The following is a 14,116-nucleotide window of genomic DNA, read 5'->3' as shown; positions in this document are numbered from 1 at the left end:
GGAAGGCACTGGCCCTGCACTCAACTGCTAACTGCTGGCTCTTTGAAGCAAGGATCAAGCACTTCTCAGAAGTAGTTCCTCCCCATATGGGCAGGATGTGCCCACCCTTCAGAGCCTCCCTGGATGCCATTATGCAAAAGTCCTTGAAATAGAGAGAAGAGCTGGTTCCCCTCGGCCAGCTGTCAAGATATGTCATCTTGAACTTGGGAGACAGTTGGGGCAAGTGTGTGAGTCTCCCCTGGCACTTGGGACGCTGTGCTGATACAACAAAAAAGTGACAAGTAAGCACGTCTTAGAGCTTGCAGAATTTGCATAAGACTGAAGTTGTCCAGACCTGTGGGTATTGCCTTTTTAAAAATGTGCCTGGGCTTCCCTGGTGGCGCAGTGGTTGAGAGTCCGCCTGCCGATGCAGGGGACACGGGTTCGTGCCCCGATCCGGGAAGATCCCACATGCCGCGGAGCGGCTGGGCCCGTGAGCCATGGCCGCTGAGCCTGCGCGTCCGGAGCCTGTGCTCCGCAACGGGAGAGGCCACAGCGGTGAGAGGCCCTGTGCCTGATAATGTGTATTATGCAGAATGCAGAATACGCATTTGCTTTTATAAGCCCATATGCTCTGGCACAACTTCGCATTTTGGAGCTAAGACTTTATTATTATGCTCAGTGACAGTTTTGATCCCAGTTGACAGCTGAAGCCATGGACCTGGACCCAGTGACTCCTGCACTCCTTTTCCCAAGAAGGAGCAGAGTGGAAAAGCCATCCTTCCTGTGGAGTTCAAATGACTCAGCGTCCGCCAAAGGCTGCAGCGCAGGGCCCACCCACCGGCCACCTGGGCACCACTTCTTACCTGGCCTTCGGGACCTCCCCAGCTGAAGAAAAAGATATGGCACGACTCCGGCCCGAGGGCAGCTCGCTGAGAAAAGAGGGGACACAAAAGAGGGCGGCCACTACATGTACCCCAGGAACTTGGCCCACCGTTCCCGTCTCACCTTCTCCTTCCCTGGCCTGCGTCCACACTGCAGAGGCATGTGTGTCCACGCACGCCCGGGCAGCCGCGCCTTTCTCACCCTGTGACTTAGAGTGTGGCCCATGGAGTGCCACCCCACGCCCAGCCTGTCGCTGCCGGCCCTCCTGGCCTCCTGGACTTACAGGGTGTGGCTCTCCAATTCATCCTGCTTGGTGATCCAGCTCTTGTCCCCCTTCAGCGTGGTCCGAACCTTCATCTGCTTGAGGACATTATTGCGTTCCTCCTCGCCTGGTGGCAGAGGTTTCCCTGGTGGCGGCAAGGCCAGGCAGCATCAGAAGTGGAGCCCAGCCCCAGGACCCGAGGCCTCCTTTCCAGCCCTCCCAATACGTTGCTGTCACTCGGCTGCCCAGGCAGTGCTGTGGCCTTGCAGGGCAGGCCTGGAAGGAGGCAGCCACGTACCAAGCCCAGGACAAGAGGGCACCCAGGCCTCACCTTTGCTGCCTCCTCCGAGAGCTGAGATACTCATGGTGTTTGCTCTGAACGTCCCTTCTCGGTGGATTCAACAGGGCTCCTGGGGGCAAAGGCAAGCACATGGCTTGTCACTTCATGCATTTATAATGGCTCGTGGGTCACCGTACGGTCCTTGGCAAATTGAGACCATGCAGACTGTCCTTTGGGTGGAGTCTGGGCAGAGGCCGCCGCTGGGCTGCACACTGGGAAGCATGGCATGGCCTGCCAGGGGCTCTCTGTTGGAGAGATGGCTGAGACAGGCAGACCACCAACTCTCTTAGAGACCTCTGATGGCCAGACTCCCGCCCAGCGAGTGTAGGGGAGGGGTGGAAGCAGTGGCCGACACTGGTGGACCCAGGAGGAGGGATGGGGGAAGGAAGGGTACAGGCTGGGGGACGGTCGCTTTGGGGGACCGTCTCTCTCACTCCTTAGTCGTCATCTGACAGACCTTGAACGGGTCATCTAACCTCTCCAGCCTGACCCAGTGTCTACCCTTCAGGACTGCTGTGAGGACAGAAGGCACCAATGTTCTTGCAACTGCCCAACACTCCCCAGGACAGCAAAGATCGCCGTGACTCTCAACCTATCCTTGTTGGGAGAGACCCTCGCGGGTCCTTAATCAGCACAAGCACAGCCTGGAGGTGTCAGCCCCGTGTGGTTCGGGGGTTGGGTCCATCTCCGGTGGGGAAAGCCTGGGGCCCCACTGCCCACTCCTAGTGACCCTCGGGCACGAGGTCATGTTGGGGAAGAAGGGAACGTCCTGTGCTCTGCTTTCTCTTCCTTTCTCTGTCTTTTCGCCCTGCCCTCCCCCATTGTCTCCTCTCTGCCCTTGAGCCAGGCGCTGCCCTTCTGTGGCCCGTGAAGGGGGGGCCGTCATGGTCCCCGACACCTTCCAGCTCCAGGAGGCGCTGGGGTGAGGAAGTCGGCTCTCCAGAATGGGACTGGCCCAGCACGGGTTTAGTCAAGGCAGTGACCCTTGGGCCTCAAGCGAGTGGGCGTGACAGGAAGCAGGGGCCCTGGCTCTGCCCACACAGTCCTAAGGCACAGCGACCTCCCTCTTAGGGGCCTGCCACCCTCTGGGCCCCTCCAGGGCCAGGCCCTGAGCAGCCGGGCCATGCTGCCAGCTGGCAGAGTCCCGGGAATGTTTTCACGGAGGTCACGGGCATACTAAAACGGGCAGGGCAGAGGGCCAAGAGGAAACCAAATTTGCCCCGTCAGCAAGAGCTGGATTTCCCACAAACTGCACCGAACGAGCAGCCCAGCAGGCCCGAGCCCTCTGAGTGCCAGGAACGGCACCTCATCACTGCGAACGGGAGCCCCGCGTGCCTAGCCCTGCACCAAGGCTGCCACGTCAGAGTTCTGTTGAGCAGAGCTCACTCCATAGGTGACCGTCGGACCACACTGCCCAGCTGCCCCATCCCAGCGGCCCCTGGAACGGCCCCACTGGGCCGCCTGAGATCTCGGCCCCTCCGTCTCCTGGGGCTGCTGACTGATCGCGTGGCCTTGGGGGAGTCCCTCACCTCCTCTGGACCTTAGCTCATCAGTTTCCCCTCAACAAGCCTGTTGGCCACATTGCCTAGAAATTTTCTGTCAGATCAGAAGCAAATAAGCCACTTACTTCCAAAATCAGGGCAGATGCATGAACATGCAGAATGACAGAGGCAGAGGGGCCACTGGGGACTCCCAAGCCAAAGGGGCAGGGACGCACCCGAGAGCCCACAGCAAGGGCTGGCTTTACAGCTTCCTGTCCCACCTCACCAGACAAAGACCAGGACCGACGCCTCATCTCAGAAGTCAAGTGTCTTTTTTCATGGAACAAGAAATCTGAGTCAGGAAGTAGAGTCTCCTCATGGGACTGAAGAAGAACGCAGCGCTTCAGGACAAGGAGACTTTAAGGTGATGAGTCCCAGCCAGATGGACGCACACATGACATTTGAACCTATGTCCCGGCTGGACAGCTGGCTTCTCCCTCCACCTCACTGCCTGCCTTCCCTCCCACAACAGCGCTGGTTCAGGCTGCAGTGACTTCTGCCTTCCTCCCTGGTCCACTGGTTTCCATCTGTGCCTCCTTCTGGCAGCACTCATCGGCCCCTGATCCCTCCTGCTGGTCCCCCACTGTCTCCAAGACTGGGGGCAAACTCCCCAGTCCTCTGACCCAGCCACTTCTCACACCTCAATGTCAACAGTGCGCTCCAAGCGGACCACATGCCTCAGCATCCCTGGAACGTGGTCCTGCAAAGTCAGTCCCCGCGCCTTTGCTTATGCCGCTGGGCTGGAGGCTGGCAGGGGCCGTGCTCCTAACATCCGATAGCGCCACCGCTCCTTTGAGCCAGGTCTCCTCTCAGACCCACCATCCACTCCCCTCCTCTGACCCTTCTCAGAAAGCAGGGCAAAGTAGCCGCCCAATCCGCGGGCAACCAGAAAACCCTCACTGCAGACACGAGCAGCTTTGGAGGATGGGGGGTGGACCACTCAGGAGGGCATTTTCTGGGCGGCTCTCAAACACCGCTGGCGGGCAGGTCAGTCAGGGCATCTTTTTGGAGGACAGGTCTCCGCGTGTGTCAAAAGCTTTGGAGAGGGCAAGCCCATTGATCCAACAGTTCCCCTCACAGTAACCTCTCCTAAGGATTCAAGTGCATAAGTACAACACAGTATACAAGAGGGTGTCATTCCAGTGTAGAATATGATGGTGAAAATTTGGCAATAGTCTAAATTCCCAATAGTTGTATTTAAACATATTATGATCTACTGTTCAAGCAGATGATATGTGCCCATCACAAATGATATTGATATATGCGATATTCTACAGATAGAACTACCATACGACCCGGCAATCCCACTATGGGATGCTTCCATTTCCTTAAAAATACAGTTACATAAAAATGCCCAGGAAAAGAAACAACTGAAAGGACATATACAAAAATAGTTTGCAGAAGCACCCTTGGGAGCAGACACAGCAGCAGAGAATGAAGGCGCTTTGCACGTGCAGAGGCTCTCTGCTCCCTCCCTCCCTCACCTGGGGAGAACTGACCAGGCATTGAGGACCCACACCACCCCCTCCAGCCTGGCTGACTGGAGCCTTGGTCCTGCCCGTCCATGGGGCCTTGGGATGTGGGGTCCCAGCATCTAGTCCAGGCATCAGGGCAACCCGCCAGCAGTAAGTATACCATCGTCCTGCTTCACTGCGAGCAAACTGGGATCGGGGAGGTTGGGCAACTGGCCCCAGGCCACACTTCCAACACTTTCAGAGGGTGGTGGGCCCAGCTAGAATCTGGGCCCCAGCTGTGGCTGCACAGTAGCCCTGCTGACCCCACACACGACATCACGGAGTGCTCCTTGGAGCAAAATCCTGGGGTCCAGGCAGCTCACCACCAGTATGATTCCTGCAAAGCAAGGCACATGGCCCCAGCAGCTGGCTCACACCTGCGGCAGGGAGGAGACTCTTGGACTCAGGCCAGCCATGCACACGGTGCCTGCCTGGACTCTCAGCCTCACTACCAACTCCGAGCTCCTGACTCCAGCATCCTCTCTGAGCTGGGCAGCCCTCGCCCTGCAGCCCCGGACTCTACCCTCTCCACGTCCAACGTGCCAAGGTCTCTTATGCCCAGGGCTTGCACCTGAGACGCAGGATGCAAAATTCAAGAAGACATGGGAAGAGAGAAACTGTTCTGCACCTCCCCACTCACCCCACGCAGAAGGTGGAGAAAGAGGCAAGATGGCCGCTACATCACTGGAATGTTCCATCTCCAGCTGCCTTCAAAAGTGGGGCAGGAGGGCTTCCCTGGTGGCGCAGTGGTTGAGAGTCCGCCTGCCGATGCAGGGGACGCGGGTTCGTGCCCCGGTCCGGGAAGATCCCACGTGCCGCGGAGCGGCTGGGCCCGTGAGCCATGGCCGCTGAGCCTGCGCGTCCGGAGCCTGTGCTCCGCAACGGGAGAGGCCACAGTGGTGAGAGGCCCGCGTACCGCAAAAAAAAAAATAATAAAGTGGGGCAGGAGTCCTCCCAGCTGCCCAGTCCTTCCAGTCTTCTTCTTCGTCTGGGCACTTGGGCTTCTCCCAAACCGTCCTAGGCCTTCCTGGCGCACGAGGCCTGCCATCAGGAAGGGCCCCCCAGCCTGACAGCAAGCCCTGCCCACCAGGCTCACGGCTCTGTTCCTCGTCCCTAAGGGGCCTCACACGGCTGCAATGTTGTCCCACTCTCTGAGCCTCATCTGTGAAGTGGTGCTGAGCCGCCAGGCCCGTGAACCTACTCGCCGGGTCTCCTCTTGGCAGGACGCCTCCAAGCCAGAGCACGTGCCACCGCTGGAATTTGGTGCCAGTTCTGCCCCATGCCATGGCTTGGTGTCTGGATGCTGGTGGGTGTCCTAACCTCCCAGATGGCCTGTGTGAGCACCGGTCTAGTCAGGGCAGCCACTAACTCAGAGAAAGTTTTCTAGAATCGCCGGCCTGCCTGACACCCCATGTTGTGCACATCCACTTTCCCAAGCAGGCCTCTGTGCGTCTCCCCTCGCAGCTACCAACTTGACAAATGGCCCCGAGCTTCAGCCCAGGAGGCATCTCCCAGAGGCGCCCTCAAGTTCCCCTGGGGCTGCTCTCCCCACACCTTTCCCGGCTCCCCCCGGCACAGCTGGGACGGGCTGGCTTCTTCTGGACAACAGGAAGGACACCAAGGACGGGCCTGAGAACGCAGGCAGCCCCGCCCCCCGGTCCCTGCCCAGGATCCTTGTGTGAAAGGAGATGGCGGCTGAGTGACCGCTCTTGCCCCACCCTGGATGGCGGTGAGATGAGTGGGGGGCAGCGCTGGATGCCAGGCAGGGACCTCCTAGGTAAACTGCGACGGAAGAGGAACAAAACACCTTTAGCCGTGCTTTCCAGGAGCACAGGACACCGTTTCACACACAGGAGCTGCAGCCAGAGGGCGCGGCTGTTGGGGCTTGTCTGCAGGTGTTATGCTGGGCGCTGGCCACTGCGAACAGGCAGGCGTGGGTGCGCCACTGGCAGAAGAGCGAGGGGCAGGGCTTCTTCCCCAGAGGTGAGCTGTGACGCTCTGCACCCAGGGAGCTGACAGGAAGCCTGGCTGTGTTTCCGCACATGTATCGACCTTCTGCGGGACCCCATCTCTGGCTGGCAGGGATCAGACGCGATTCTGTCTCTTGGCACCAGAGCCCACGGCTCAGCTCCGGGCAGACTCGTTAGGTGTGGTCACAGTGTGACCCACGCAGCCAAGCCCAGTGACCAAATACAGATGTGACGAGGACATCTGGAAGATGTCATTGAGGCTTTGGGCCCCCCGGGGGCTGGTTGCTGGGCCAACTTTAGGCCGTATTTCAGTAAAGCTCTGTCTGCGAGCATTTTTATGCGGCTCGGGGGCAGGGACTGCTAATAGCCGCAGGGCCCCGAATATGGCCTCCCCCATCACTTCAGCAGAGACACAGCGCTCCTATCTGGGGCGGGAGGGAAGAGGTGAAGTGGCGAAAAGTCCCTTGTTTCCCAGCAGCTTGTTCCTGAGACGGGCGGACCCAGCCAGTTCTGATGCCTTCAGCTGGGTGCTGTCGGGGGGTCTCAGAGAAGACAGCTGGCCTGGGAGGAAGGAGACTCCTTCCTTCCACGGGGCCTTGGCTCCGGATGGGGTGTCATGACTAAGCCATGAAGAAACAAAACCTGCCAGGGGGACCTCAGCTGTCACACCTGTCCCCTCTGGCCCTCTACGACAAACAGCCTGGCCAGACTCCCTCCACGCCTCCCTCCTGGCCCAATTCAACCTGGGGGCTGCCACCAGCAGCGAGAAGGGGGTGGGAGGGAGGGAGGGAGGACACCTGTGCATGACCTCCCAGGCCGTGCCCCTCCTCACCTGTCCAACAGCTCTACCCACCGGAAGACTTGCCCCGCGGATGGTGGCTACCTCCCAGAAGAGACACCTGGGCCCTCTTTGGGTGTGTTTCAAGCAAATGCCTTGAAGCTTCAACATAAGGGTCCCCCTAGTGTGTAAGTGCCCGTGAGAGGCCCCTCTCAAGGTCCTTCAGGGTAATGAGGTGTCCCAGAATTGGGGCAGTCTGCATCACCAGGGGACGGGTGACACCAAGGTAGTCAAAGCCCACCTGCTGGAGAGCCCTGCCTCTACCCAACGGGCAGCAGGTGCCTTCACCCACCCTGTCCGTCCTCAGAGAGCTTCCCTCTACAGTTGGCCTGGCAGCCCCTTGAGCCTGAAGGGGGCAGCAGAAACAAAAGCTGACGAGGCAGTGGGGACACTGCCTGCTCAGAGATGAGCCGGCCAGGCCCATCATCTGTCCCTTCACAGGAGGGGCACACATGCTGTTTCTTCCAACTCAGGTGCAAAGGAAAGAGCAAGAGACACGGAGTCCCAGTCCTGTTCTGTCAGAAAAGGTCACCGGACATGTCACTTACCCCGTCCGGCTGAAGATGAAGCCCCAGCTTCACAGCGCTCCCTGAGCCCTGCCCCTGGCCGTGGGGATAAGGCACAGGCTTCAGTGCGGCTCATCACCAGGGCCACAGCCTCCTGTCCTTCCTCTGCAACATCCCCGGAGGTCAAAGGTCTAGCGCCGTAGGGAGGGCCCAGGTTGCGCTGGGCTAAGGAAGGCCTGGACCCAGATGAGCGACGCTGAGGCCCCAGGCAGGACATATGAGGGGGCTGGGGACCCCTGTTTGGGTGTCCTCGTCCAGTCCTTTCTCAAGGCACACACTTGGTTGGGTGTCAAAGTTTGGACCCAGGCTGACTTAAGCCGGCACTGGGTCAGCTGACCTGATTCCCCAGGCCAAAAGGGCTGGAACGATCAAACGTCCCATTTTATGAGGAGTCTCCTGAGAGCACGTCTCATGAATGAGGACATCCTGGTTCCGTCTCAGCAGCCGGCAAGAGGACAGCCAGCAGACGGGCTGCTTTCCTCCAGGGGTTCCTGGGATCCGGAGATTCTCAGCAGCGCTCCAGGGGGAAGGGGCCCTTCAGAGGCCTTCCAGATCCATGGCTGAGCAGCTGGGTTATGTCCAAGCCCCTCAGCTGGCTGCACAGCACACAGCTCCCGGGAGCCCTGGCTGGCCTCTCTGGCCTGTGCGAGCGACAGAGTGGAGCATCTTGCTGGCCCGTGATGCTCCAGTCCCAGGCCTCCTGCCCGGAAGCCAAGGGGTGGCAGGAAGGAGGCGTACCACATGGAAAAAAGAGCTGGAGGAGACTTGGGTTCCAGAGAGGGAAAATGTAATATGGAAAAAAAATGCATTGACCGGGGGGGGAGTATTTGTAAATGTGCTTTACAGGTAAATGACTTCTGCATGAAAGTCTGGAATTTCACCTCCCCTCATCCCACCCCCAACACCCCAGAATCTAGACTTCTCGGCGTCAGCGCCAGAGGGGCCCTGGGAGGCAGACATCTGAGGCTGGTCAGCTCCCTCCGGGCGGTGGGGAGCTGGAGCCCCAAGAGGACAAAAGGAGCCACAGCCACCCAGCCACACGCCACTCCTGTGCCCATTTGCTAGCGCTCAGCCGGCCAGATACGAGGGCCAGCAAGGGTTTCCGGCAGGACCCTCTGAGATGTCTCTGTGGAGGCCAGGGGGCTGGGCGGGGCCAACATGCTGGGGACAGCAGGGCCCATGCATGGGCCTCACCCCACACAGGACCCTTTGCCGGAGCCACATACATGAGCTATTCCCAGGGCCGCGACCTCCCCTGCTGTGCCAGGAGAAGGGGCCCAGACAAAGCCCAGGAGCCATCTTGTGGGGCCTGGGCCAGCTCTGTCCCTCCCACCACACACCCCAGTTGTCTCTTAAGACCACCCAAGGTGGTCTTACGCTCATCCCAGTGGGGCAGAGATGCTGTCCACATCTGCACACAGACAGTCAAGGGGGTTGAAAGGGACCCAGGGGTCATTGGAGCCCACTTCCACCCCACACAACTCTTCCCACCCCAGGAATACCCCTGCACCCTCTCTACTGCCACCCATTCAGCCTTTGCCAGAGCAGGCCTGGTGACAGGGAAGTCCCTTCCATTTTCCCCTGACTGACACTGGCCAAGGCTGATGCCTTCTGTCCTAGTCACAGGTGATCACGAGTGGCACTGCCCTCTCCCTTCCCAGTCCCCTCCTCCCTCACCTTCCTGTCCAGCCCAGACCCAGAGTTCCCTGAGCTCCACCCCGACCTCTTATCGCTCTCCGCACTTCTGGGTGAGAATATGGAGACCCGGGGAGGAGAAAGTGTTTGCCCAAGGCCACATATTCATTTATTCCATAAGCCTTTAGAGAAAGTGGAAGCCAGGCTAGGTGCTGGGCAGACAGGCAGACAGGAGCCTAGAGCGGCACCGCGTTTCCCGGGAAGGTGCCCTTGGCTCGGGCCGTCTGAAGGAATGAAAGAATGAGTAGGAGCTCACTGGGCAGAAGCGATAAGGCAAGTCCTGGTTTTTTGTTTTGTTTTGTTTTGCTTCTTTCAGTCTGAAAGCGGGCGCTGCCTGAGGTAAGCATTTACACCAGGGATACCCGCTCTGCTGCTGGGAATCCTCGGGCCTGCTCTCTGCACCATCAAGCTCCGTGGGAAACTGACCTAGTCATCAGAAAGTGGCGAGCTGAGCCAGTGATCACGGGGACCAGATCAAGGCTGCTGGACCGAGCACCCGAGGTGTGCCCACAGACGTGGCCAGGGCCAGGGGCTGCCAGAGACGACCAGCAGCAGCGTGGGGCCTGCGCACCGGTGGCCCTGGAGGCCAGGCCTCCTCTTGGACCCAGGGTGTGCCACACAGCCCCACAGCCACCTCGGCTGCCACCACCAGCAGCCCCAGTGCCCGGCTCCCTCTTGAAATGGGAAGTGAGCACCCTCCCCACAGGAAAAGCCTAGGCAGTGTTTCTGAAAGTGGCCTCTGGGTCCCTCTGGCATCCAGGTCACCGGGGACGTGGGCTTAAGTTGCAAATTCCTGTTCTCCCAACCCCCATTAGACTTTGAGAATGACACCCACAGGGCCTCTCGTCCTTTCATTTTCCAGTCCCTTCTCCATGCAGCCCTGCCCCTCCTGCTTCCCTACCCCTGTCCTCCTCAGCCCTCAGTCCGCCCTGGGCCCCAGCGCCAAATACGGACATGCGTACCTGTGAGATAAGGTAGCCTGGCTCTGTTCCTAATCCTCAAATGAGTATTGAGTTCCTCCCTATGCCTCAGTTTCCCTTTGGAAAAATGAACTGACACCAGCCCTGCCCACCTCCTGACCCTGCCATGACCACTGGAAGGTGACAGTCACACAAGTACTCCCACGTCAACTTCCCCTTTCCTGAAGAAAACGATCAGAAATGTTCACACTGGGGGATGCAGATAAGGGAGTTCTTGGTACCATTTTTACCACTTTTCTGTGAGCTTTTGATTAATCCAAGATAAAAGTTAAAAAGAAAAACATTGAAAATTGTCAAAGAAAGCAAATCAGATGTTAGTAGGCATCCAGAAATGACCCAAGAATTAAGTGTTCTGTAGCAAATCACTGAACTGTGGGTAGACACAATATGCGACCACGGCTCCTGCAGGAGGACAGCTCTGACAGCATACGGATGACAACCTGGGGCCACCAAAGCTTTCGTGACGCACTCAGGTTTGCACAACTAGACAGTGGCCGAGCTGGTGTCTTAACGCAGTCTGACCTCCGAGCCGCGTTCTTACCGCTAGGCTGTAAAGGCGCCTCTGTGTCCCATCACACACCCTACGACCAGCCATCTCCCGTCGCCACTTCACAACCCTCAGCAGCAAAGATGCCAGCCTCTCCTGAGTGTCATTTCCAGGCGCATGGGTCCCTGCATGGCTGCTCTTGTCCTGGCATCGGCCAGCTCTCTGTGGGCGCAGCAGGAATGGACGCAGAATCCCTGATGGACCCCAACCTTAGGGGCCCGAAGACCCGGGGCGCTATATGGGTTGCTGCTCACGGTCCTGTCCAATGCCAGGGGGCCTGGCTTTCAGCAAGCAGAAAGCAAGCTGGTGTTACGCATGAGCTGGCACCTTATGAGCTGTGGCTTGAAGCAAGATCCAGACCAAAGGGATCAGTCAGCCGTGGAGGCTGAGTGGGGATGGGAGACGGCAGGCTCCCAGAGTGCACTGGGCCAGATCTGAAACGTTTTTGGGCATGCAGCTGAGGGCAGTTTGGGGACCGGGTGCCAATGTCTATGTAGCCAGGTCCCAGGCCCGCTGCTGGGGCCCAGAGTCTCTGTCCTGCTTGGTCTTAGAAGGCCACAGGGGCGCTAAGCAGAAACGCAAGGCAGGCTGAAGGAGGCTGAGGTGAAGCACTGGCTGCTCCTGGGGTCACTGCACTCCGTCTGGAATCTGGACTCGAGTTGACGAGGAAAGGAGGTTGGACGGTTTCTTTACTGAGCGGCCTGCCTCCTCGGGGCAAGGCTTGCCCCTGCTTTCTCTCCAGCGCCCCGCTGCCTAGCTCCGGGTGATCCTCCCCTACCCCAGACTCCCACAGCCCCTCGTGCTTATGCCTCCTCTGTCGCTGACTTGTGCGTGTCCAGAGGGTGGAGATGAACAGATCCAGAGCGCCTACTGTGTGCCTGGCCCTGTGCTGGGTGCCTCTCATCAGATCCCCACACTTGAGCACAGAGCCCCCAGCCCGGCCCCGGCTTCTCAAGGCCAGGCCAGGAAGGCACACGGGCTGCGGCTGGGAATTGATGGAAAGTGGGGGTAGGGCAGGTGAGGTGGATCTTCTCCTTCTCATCCTGGGGTGGCCCAGGCGTGATGAGGTGAACAGGCCAAGTACCGAGGCCTACCTGCAAGCTGGCTCCTGGTCTGTGCATCCACCTCCCGGCCACTTGCTTCTAAGTGCTGAGCAGGGCCTCTGAGCTGCCCCTGGTTTTATGGATGAGGTAGTGGAGGCCCTGGGAAGGTAGGACACTCCTCCCCCGCCCCCTGCCGCCTTCCACCACAGCTCTAAGTGACCTGGTGAGGAGGGAGTGGGAACCCGGAGCCCCTCCCCACTGTCCAGGCCTATTGGCCCATGGGGCCCTGCCCCCTGTCCCCAGCCAGGTACCACGATCAGAAGTCCAAAAGGCCATGAGGCCCAGGCACGACTGGGTCCAGGTGCCAGAGGCCTGAACCACCGCTAGGTGGGTTGTGAGGGGCTCTCTCTCAGGGTTCGCTGAGTGGTCCTGAGATGCGGCCTTCCACGATGTCAAGACTAAGTGCAAATGGCTCAGTGCGAACACAATTCCTATCGCGCCTCAGATGTCCCAAACCCCAGGCACAACCACCACCGACCTCATCTGAGACCCCAGCAGCCCCCGGTGGGAAGCGACCTAGTGTCTTACCCCCTTGGACCGTGGAGCTGCTGCCTGGGTGCCCCCGGCTCAGAAGCAGCAGAGTGGACAGAGCAGCTGAGCTTTCAGTCTCTTTCCAAGGCAGAGGTATCACTCTGCCTTTCCAAAGAGGACAAGGCTCTTGGCTCCCCTGCCCCCATGAAACAATCCAGCCACAGAGCCTGCTCACTGCAGATCCCGTCGATAACACCCAGCGGCGCTTGATTCGGCGCCTTCTGTCTGAGAAGCTACCTTCCCAGTGGCCCTTCAGGGACTGCCCTGTGCCCAGCACATGCTCATCACAAGCAACCGGTGAGCCTCCTGCTCTGGGCTCCAGGGTGAGCTGGACTCTGGGTCTCAGTTTTCTCATCTATAAAATGGACACAGGGAGAACTAGCTGATGTGAGATAGCACCCTGGCTCCAGGCAATTAACTAACAATCAAATCCTCTCTTCCAGAAAGAGTGAGGACGCCGGGACCAGGCCAGCCTTAGGTGCCTCTCTCCTTAGTCTCTTTGCTCAAAGTGAAAACCAGAAAACTAAGTACCCTGCCTCAGCCGGCGGAAGCCCGGGAGGGATGCTTAGAGAGGGTGAAGGTTATGGATGGGGAAACTGAGGTCCTGAGTTGTCCCTGTCACCCGGCTCAACACTGGCCGGGTTCCCCGCGCTGACTCCGCCGGCCGCGCCAACGGCGACTCGACAGTCCTACCTGGCACAGGTGCCCAGCTCGCGGGGCGGGCGGAGGGTCGGGCGGGCGCGGGGCGCGGGCTCCCTCAGGTGAGCAGCGCCGGCCGGGCCGGGCAGCGGACGCGGGGTGCGAGGCGCGGCGTGGAGCGCGCAGGGCGGCGAGGAGGAGCGGACTGGACTCCGCCCGCAGGAGAACAAACAGGTTTTCTCCTGCGCCCGAGCCTCGCCCCTCGCCCCTCCCCTCGGCCGGCCCCCTTCCTCTGCCCTCTCCCGGGGTAGGTAGATGCGCCTGGCACATTCCGCGCATTCTCCCGCCAGTGTCCTCGGCCCGCCCGCCCCTTCCCGGCCCCGCCCCGCGGGGCTGCTGGAGAAATCAAGGCCCGGGTTCCCCGCACCGAGCCCAAAGCGAGCTCCGGAAGGCTCTGCCGCGGTGGAAAACTTCCAGGCAAATTCCTCCGGGCTCGCGGCCCCGGGCTGGGAGGCCTCCGCCACGTGAAGAGCCCGGGCTGCCCAGTTGCGCCCCTGCCCGCGCCCGACGCGATCTGGCCCCCGCTCGGGGCGATGACTTGCACAGATGCTGCGGGTTAATTCTGTCGAGAACTACTGTTCCTAGATCCATTTTACAGATGGAGATCCCAGACAGGGGCGGGGAGGGGGGGCTGGGGGCTGTCGGCTGAGATCATGCAGGAAGTCC

At 59.7% G+C, this 14,116-nt stretch overlaps 1 protein-coding gene across 5 annotated transcripts in view; it reads right to left on the bottom strand.

The window, feature by feature from the left end:
• Window positions 1-13,547, bottom strand: part of ZNF185 (zinc finger protein 185 with LIM domain) — a 58,185-nt gene extending 44,638 nt beyond the window's left edge. For 4 of the 5 annotated variants that reach the window (XM_082864862.1, XM_082864865.1, XM_082864864.1 and 1 more), the window contains exons 1-4: window positions 13,445-13,547; window positions 1,458-1,536; window positions 1,148-1,271; window positions 846-911 (exon numbers count right to left, since the gene is read on the bottom strand). In XM_082864862.1, the coding sequence (XP_082720988.1) occupies window positions 846-911; window positions 1,148-1,271; window positions 1,458-1,491 (224 nt within the window). In that variant the 5' untranslated portion in view covers window positions 1,492-1,536; window positions 13,445-13,547. Of the gene's footprint in view, window positions 1-845; window positions 912-1,147; window positions 1,272-1,457; window positions 1,537-12,211; window positions 12,295-13,444 lie in introns of those variants that run through there. The other variant, XM_082864863.1, reaches the window with a different exon arrangement.
• Window positions 13,548-14,116: the final 569 nt, after the last annotated feature.

This window comes from Leucopleurus acutus, assembly GCF_964270905.1.
Source record: "Leucopleurus acutus genome assembly, chromosome: X".
In the NCBI taxonomy this organism is placed as follows: domain Eukaryota; kingdom Metazoa; phylum Chordata; class Mammalia; order Artiodactyla; family Delphinidae; genus Leucopleurus; species Leucopleurus acutus.
The sequence above is the reverse complement of the archived record's forward strand: the minus strand, read 5'-3'. Positions and strand labels throughout refer to the sequence as shown.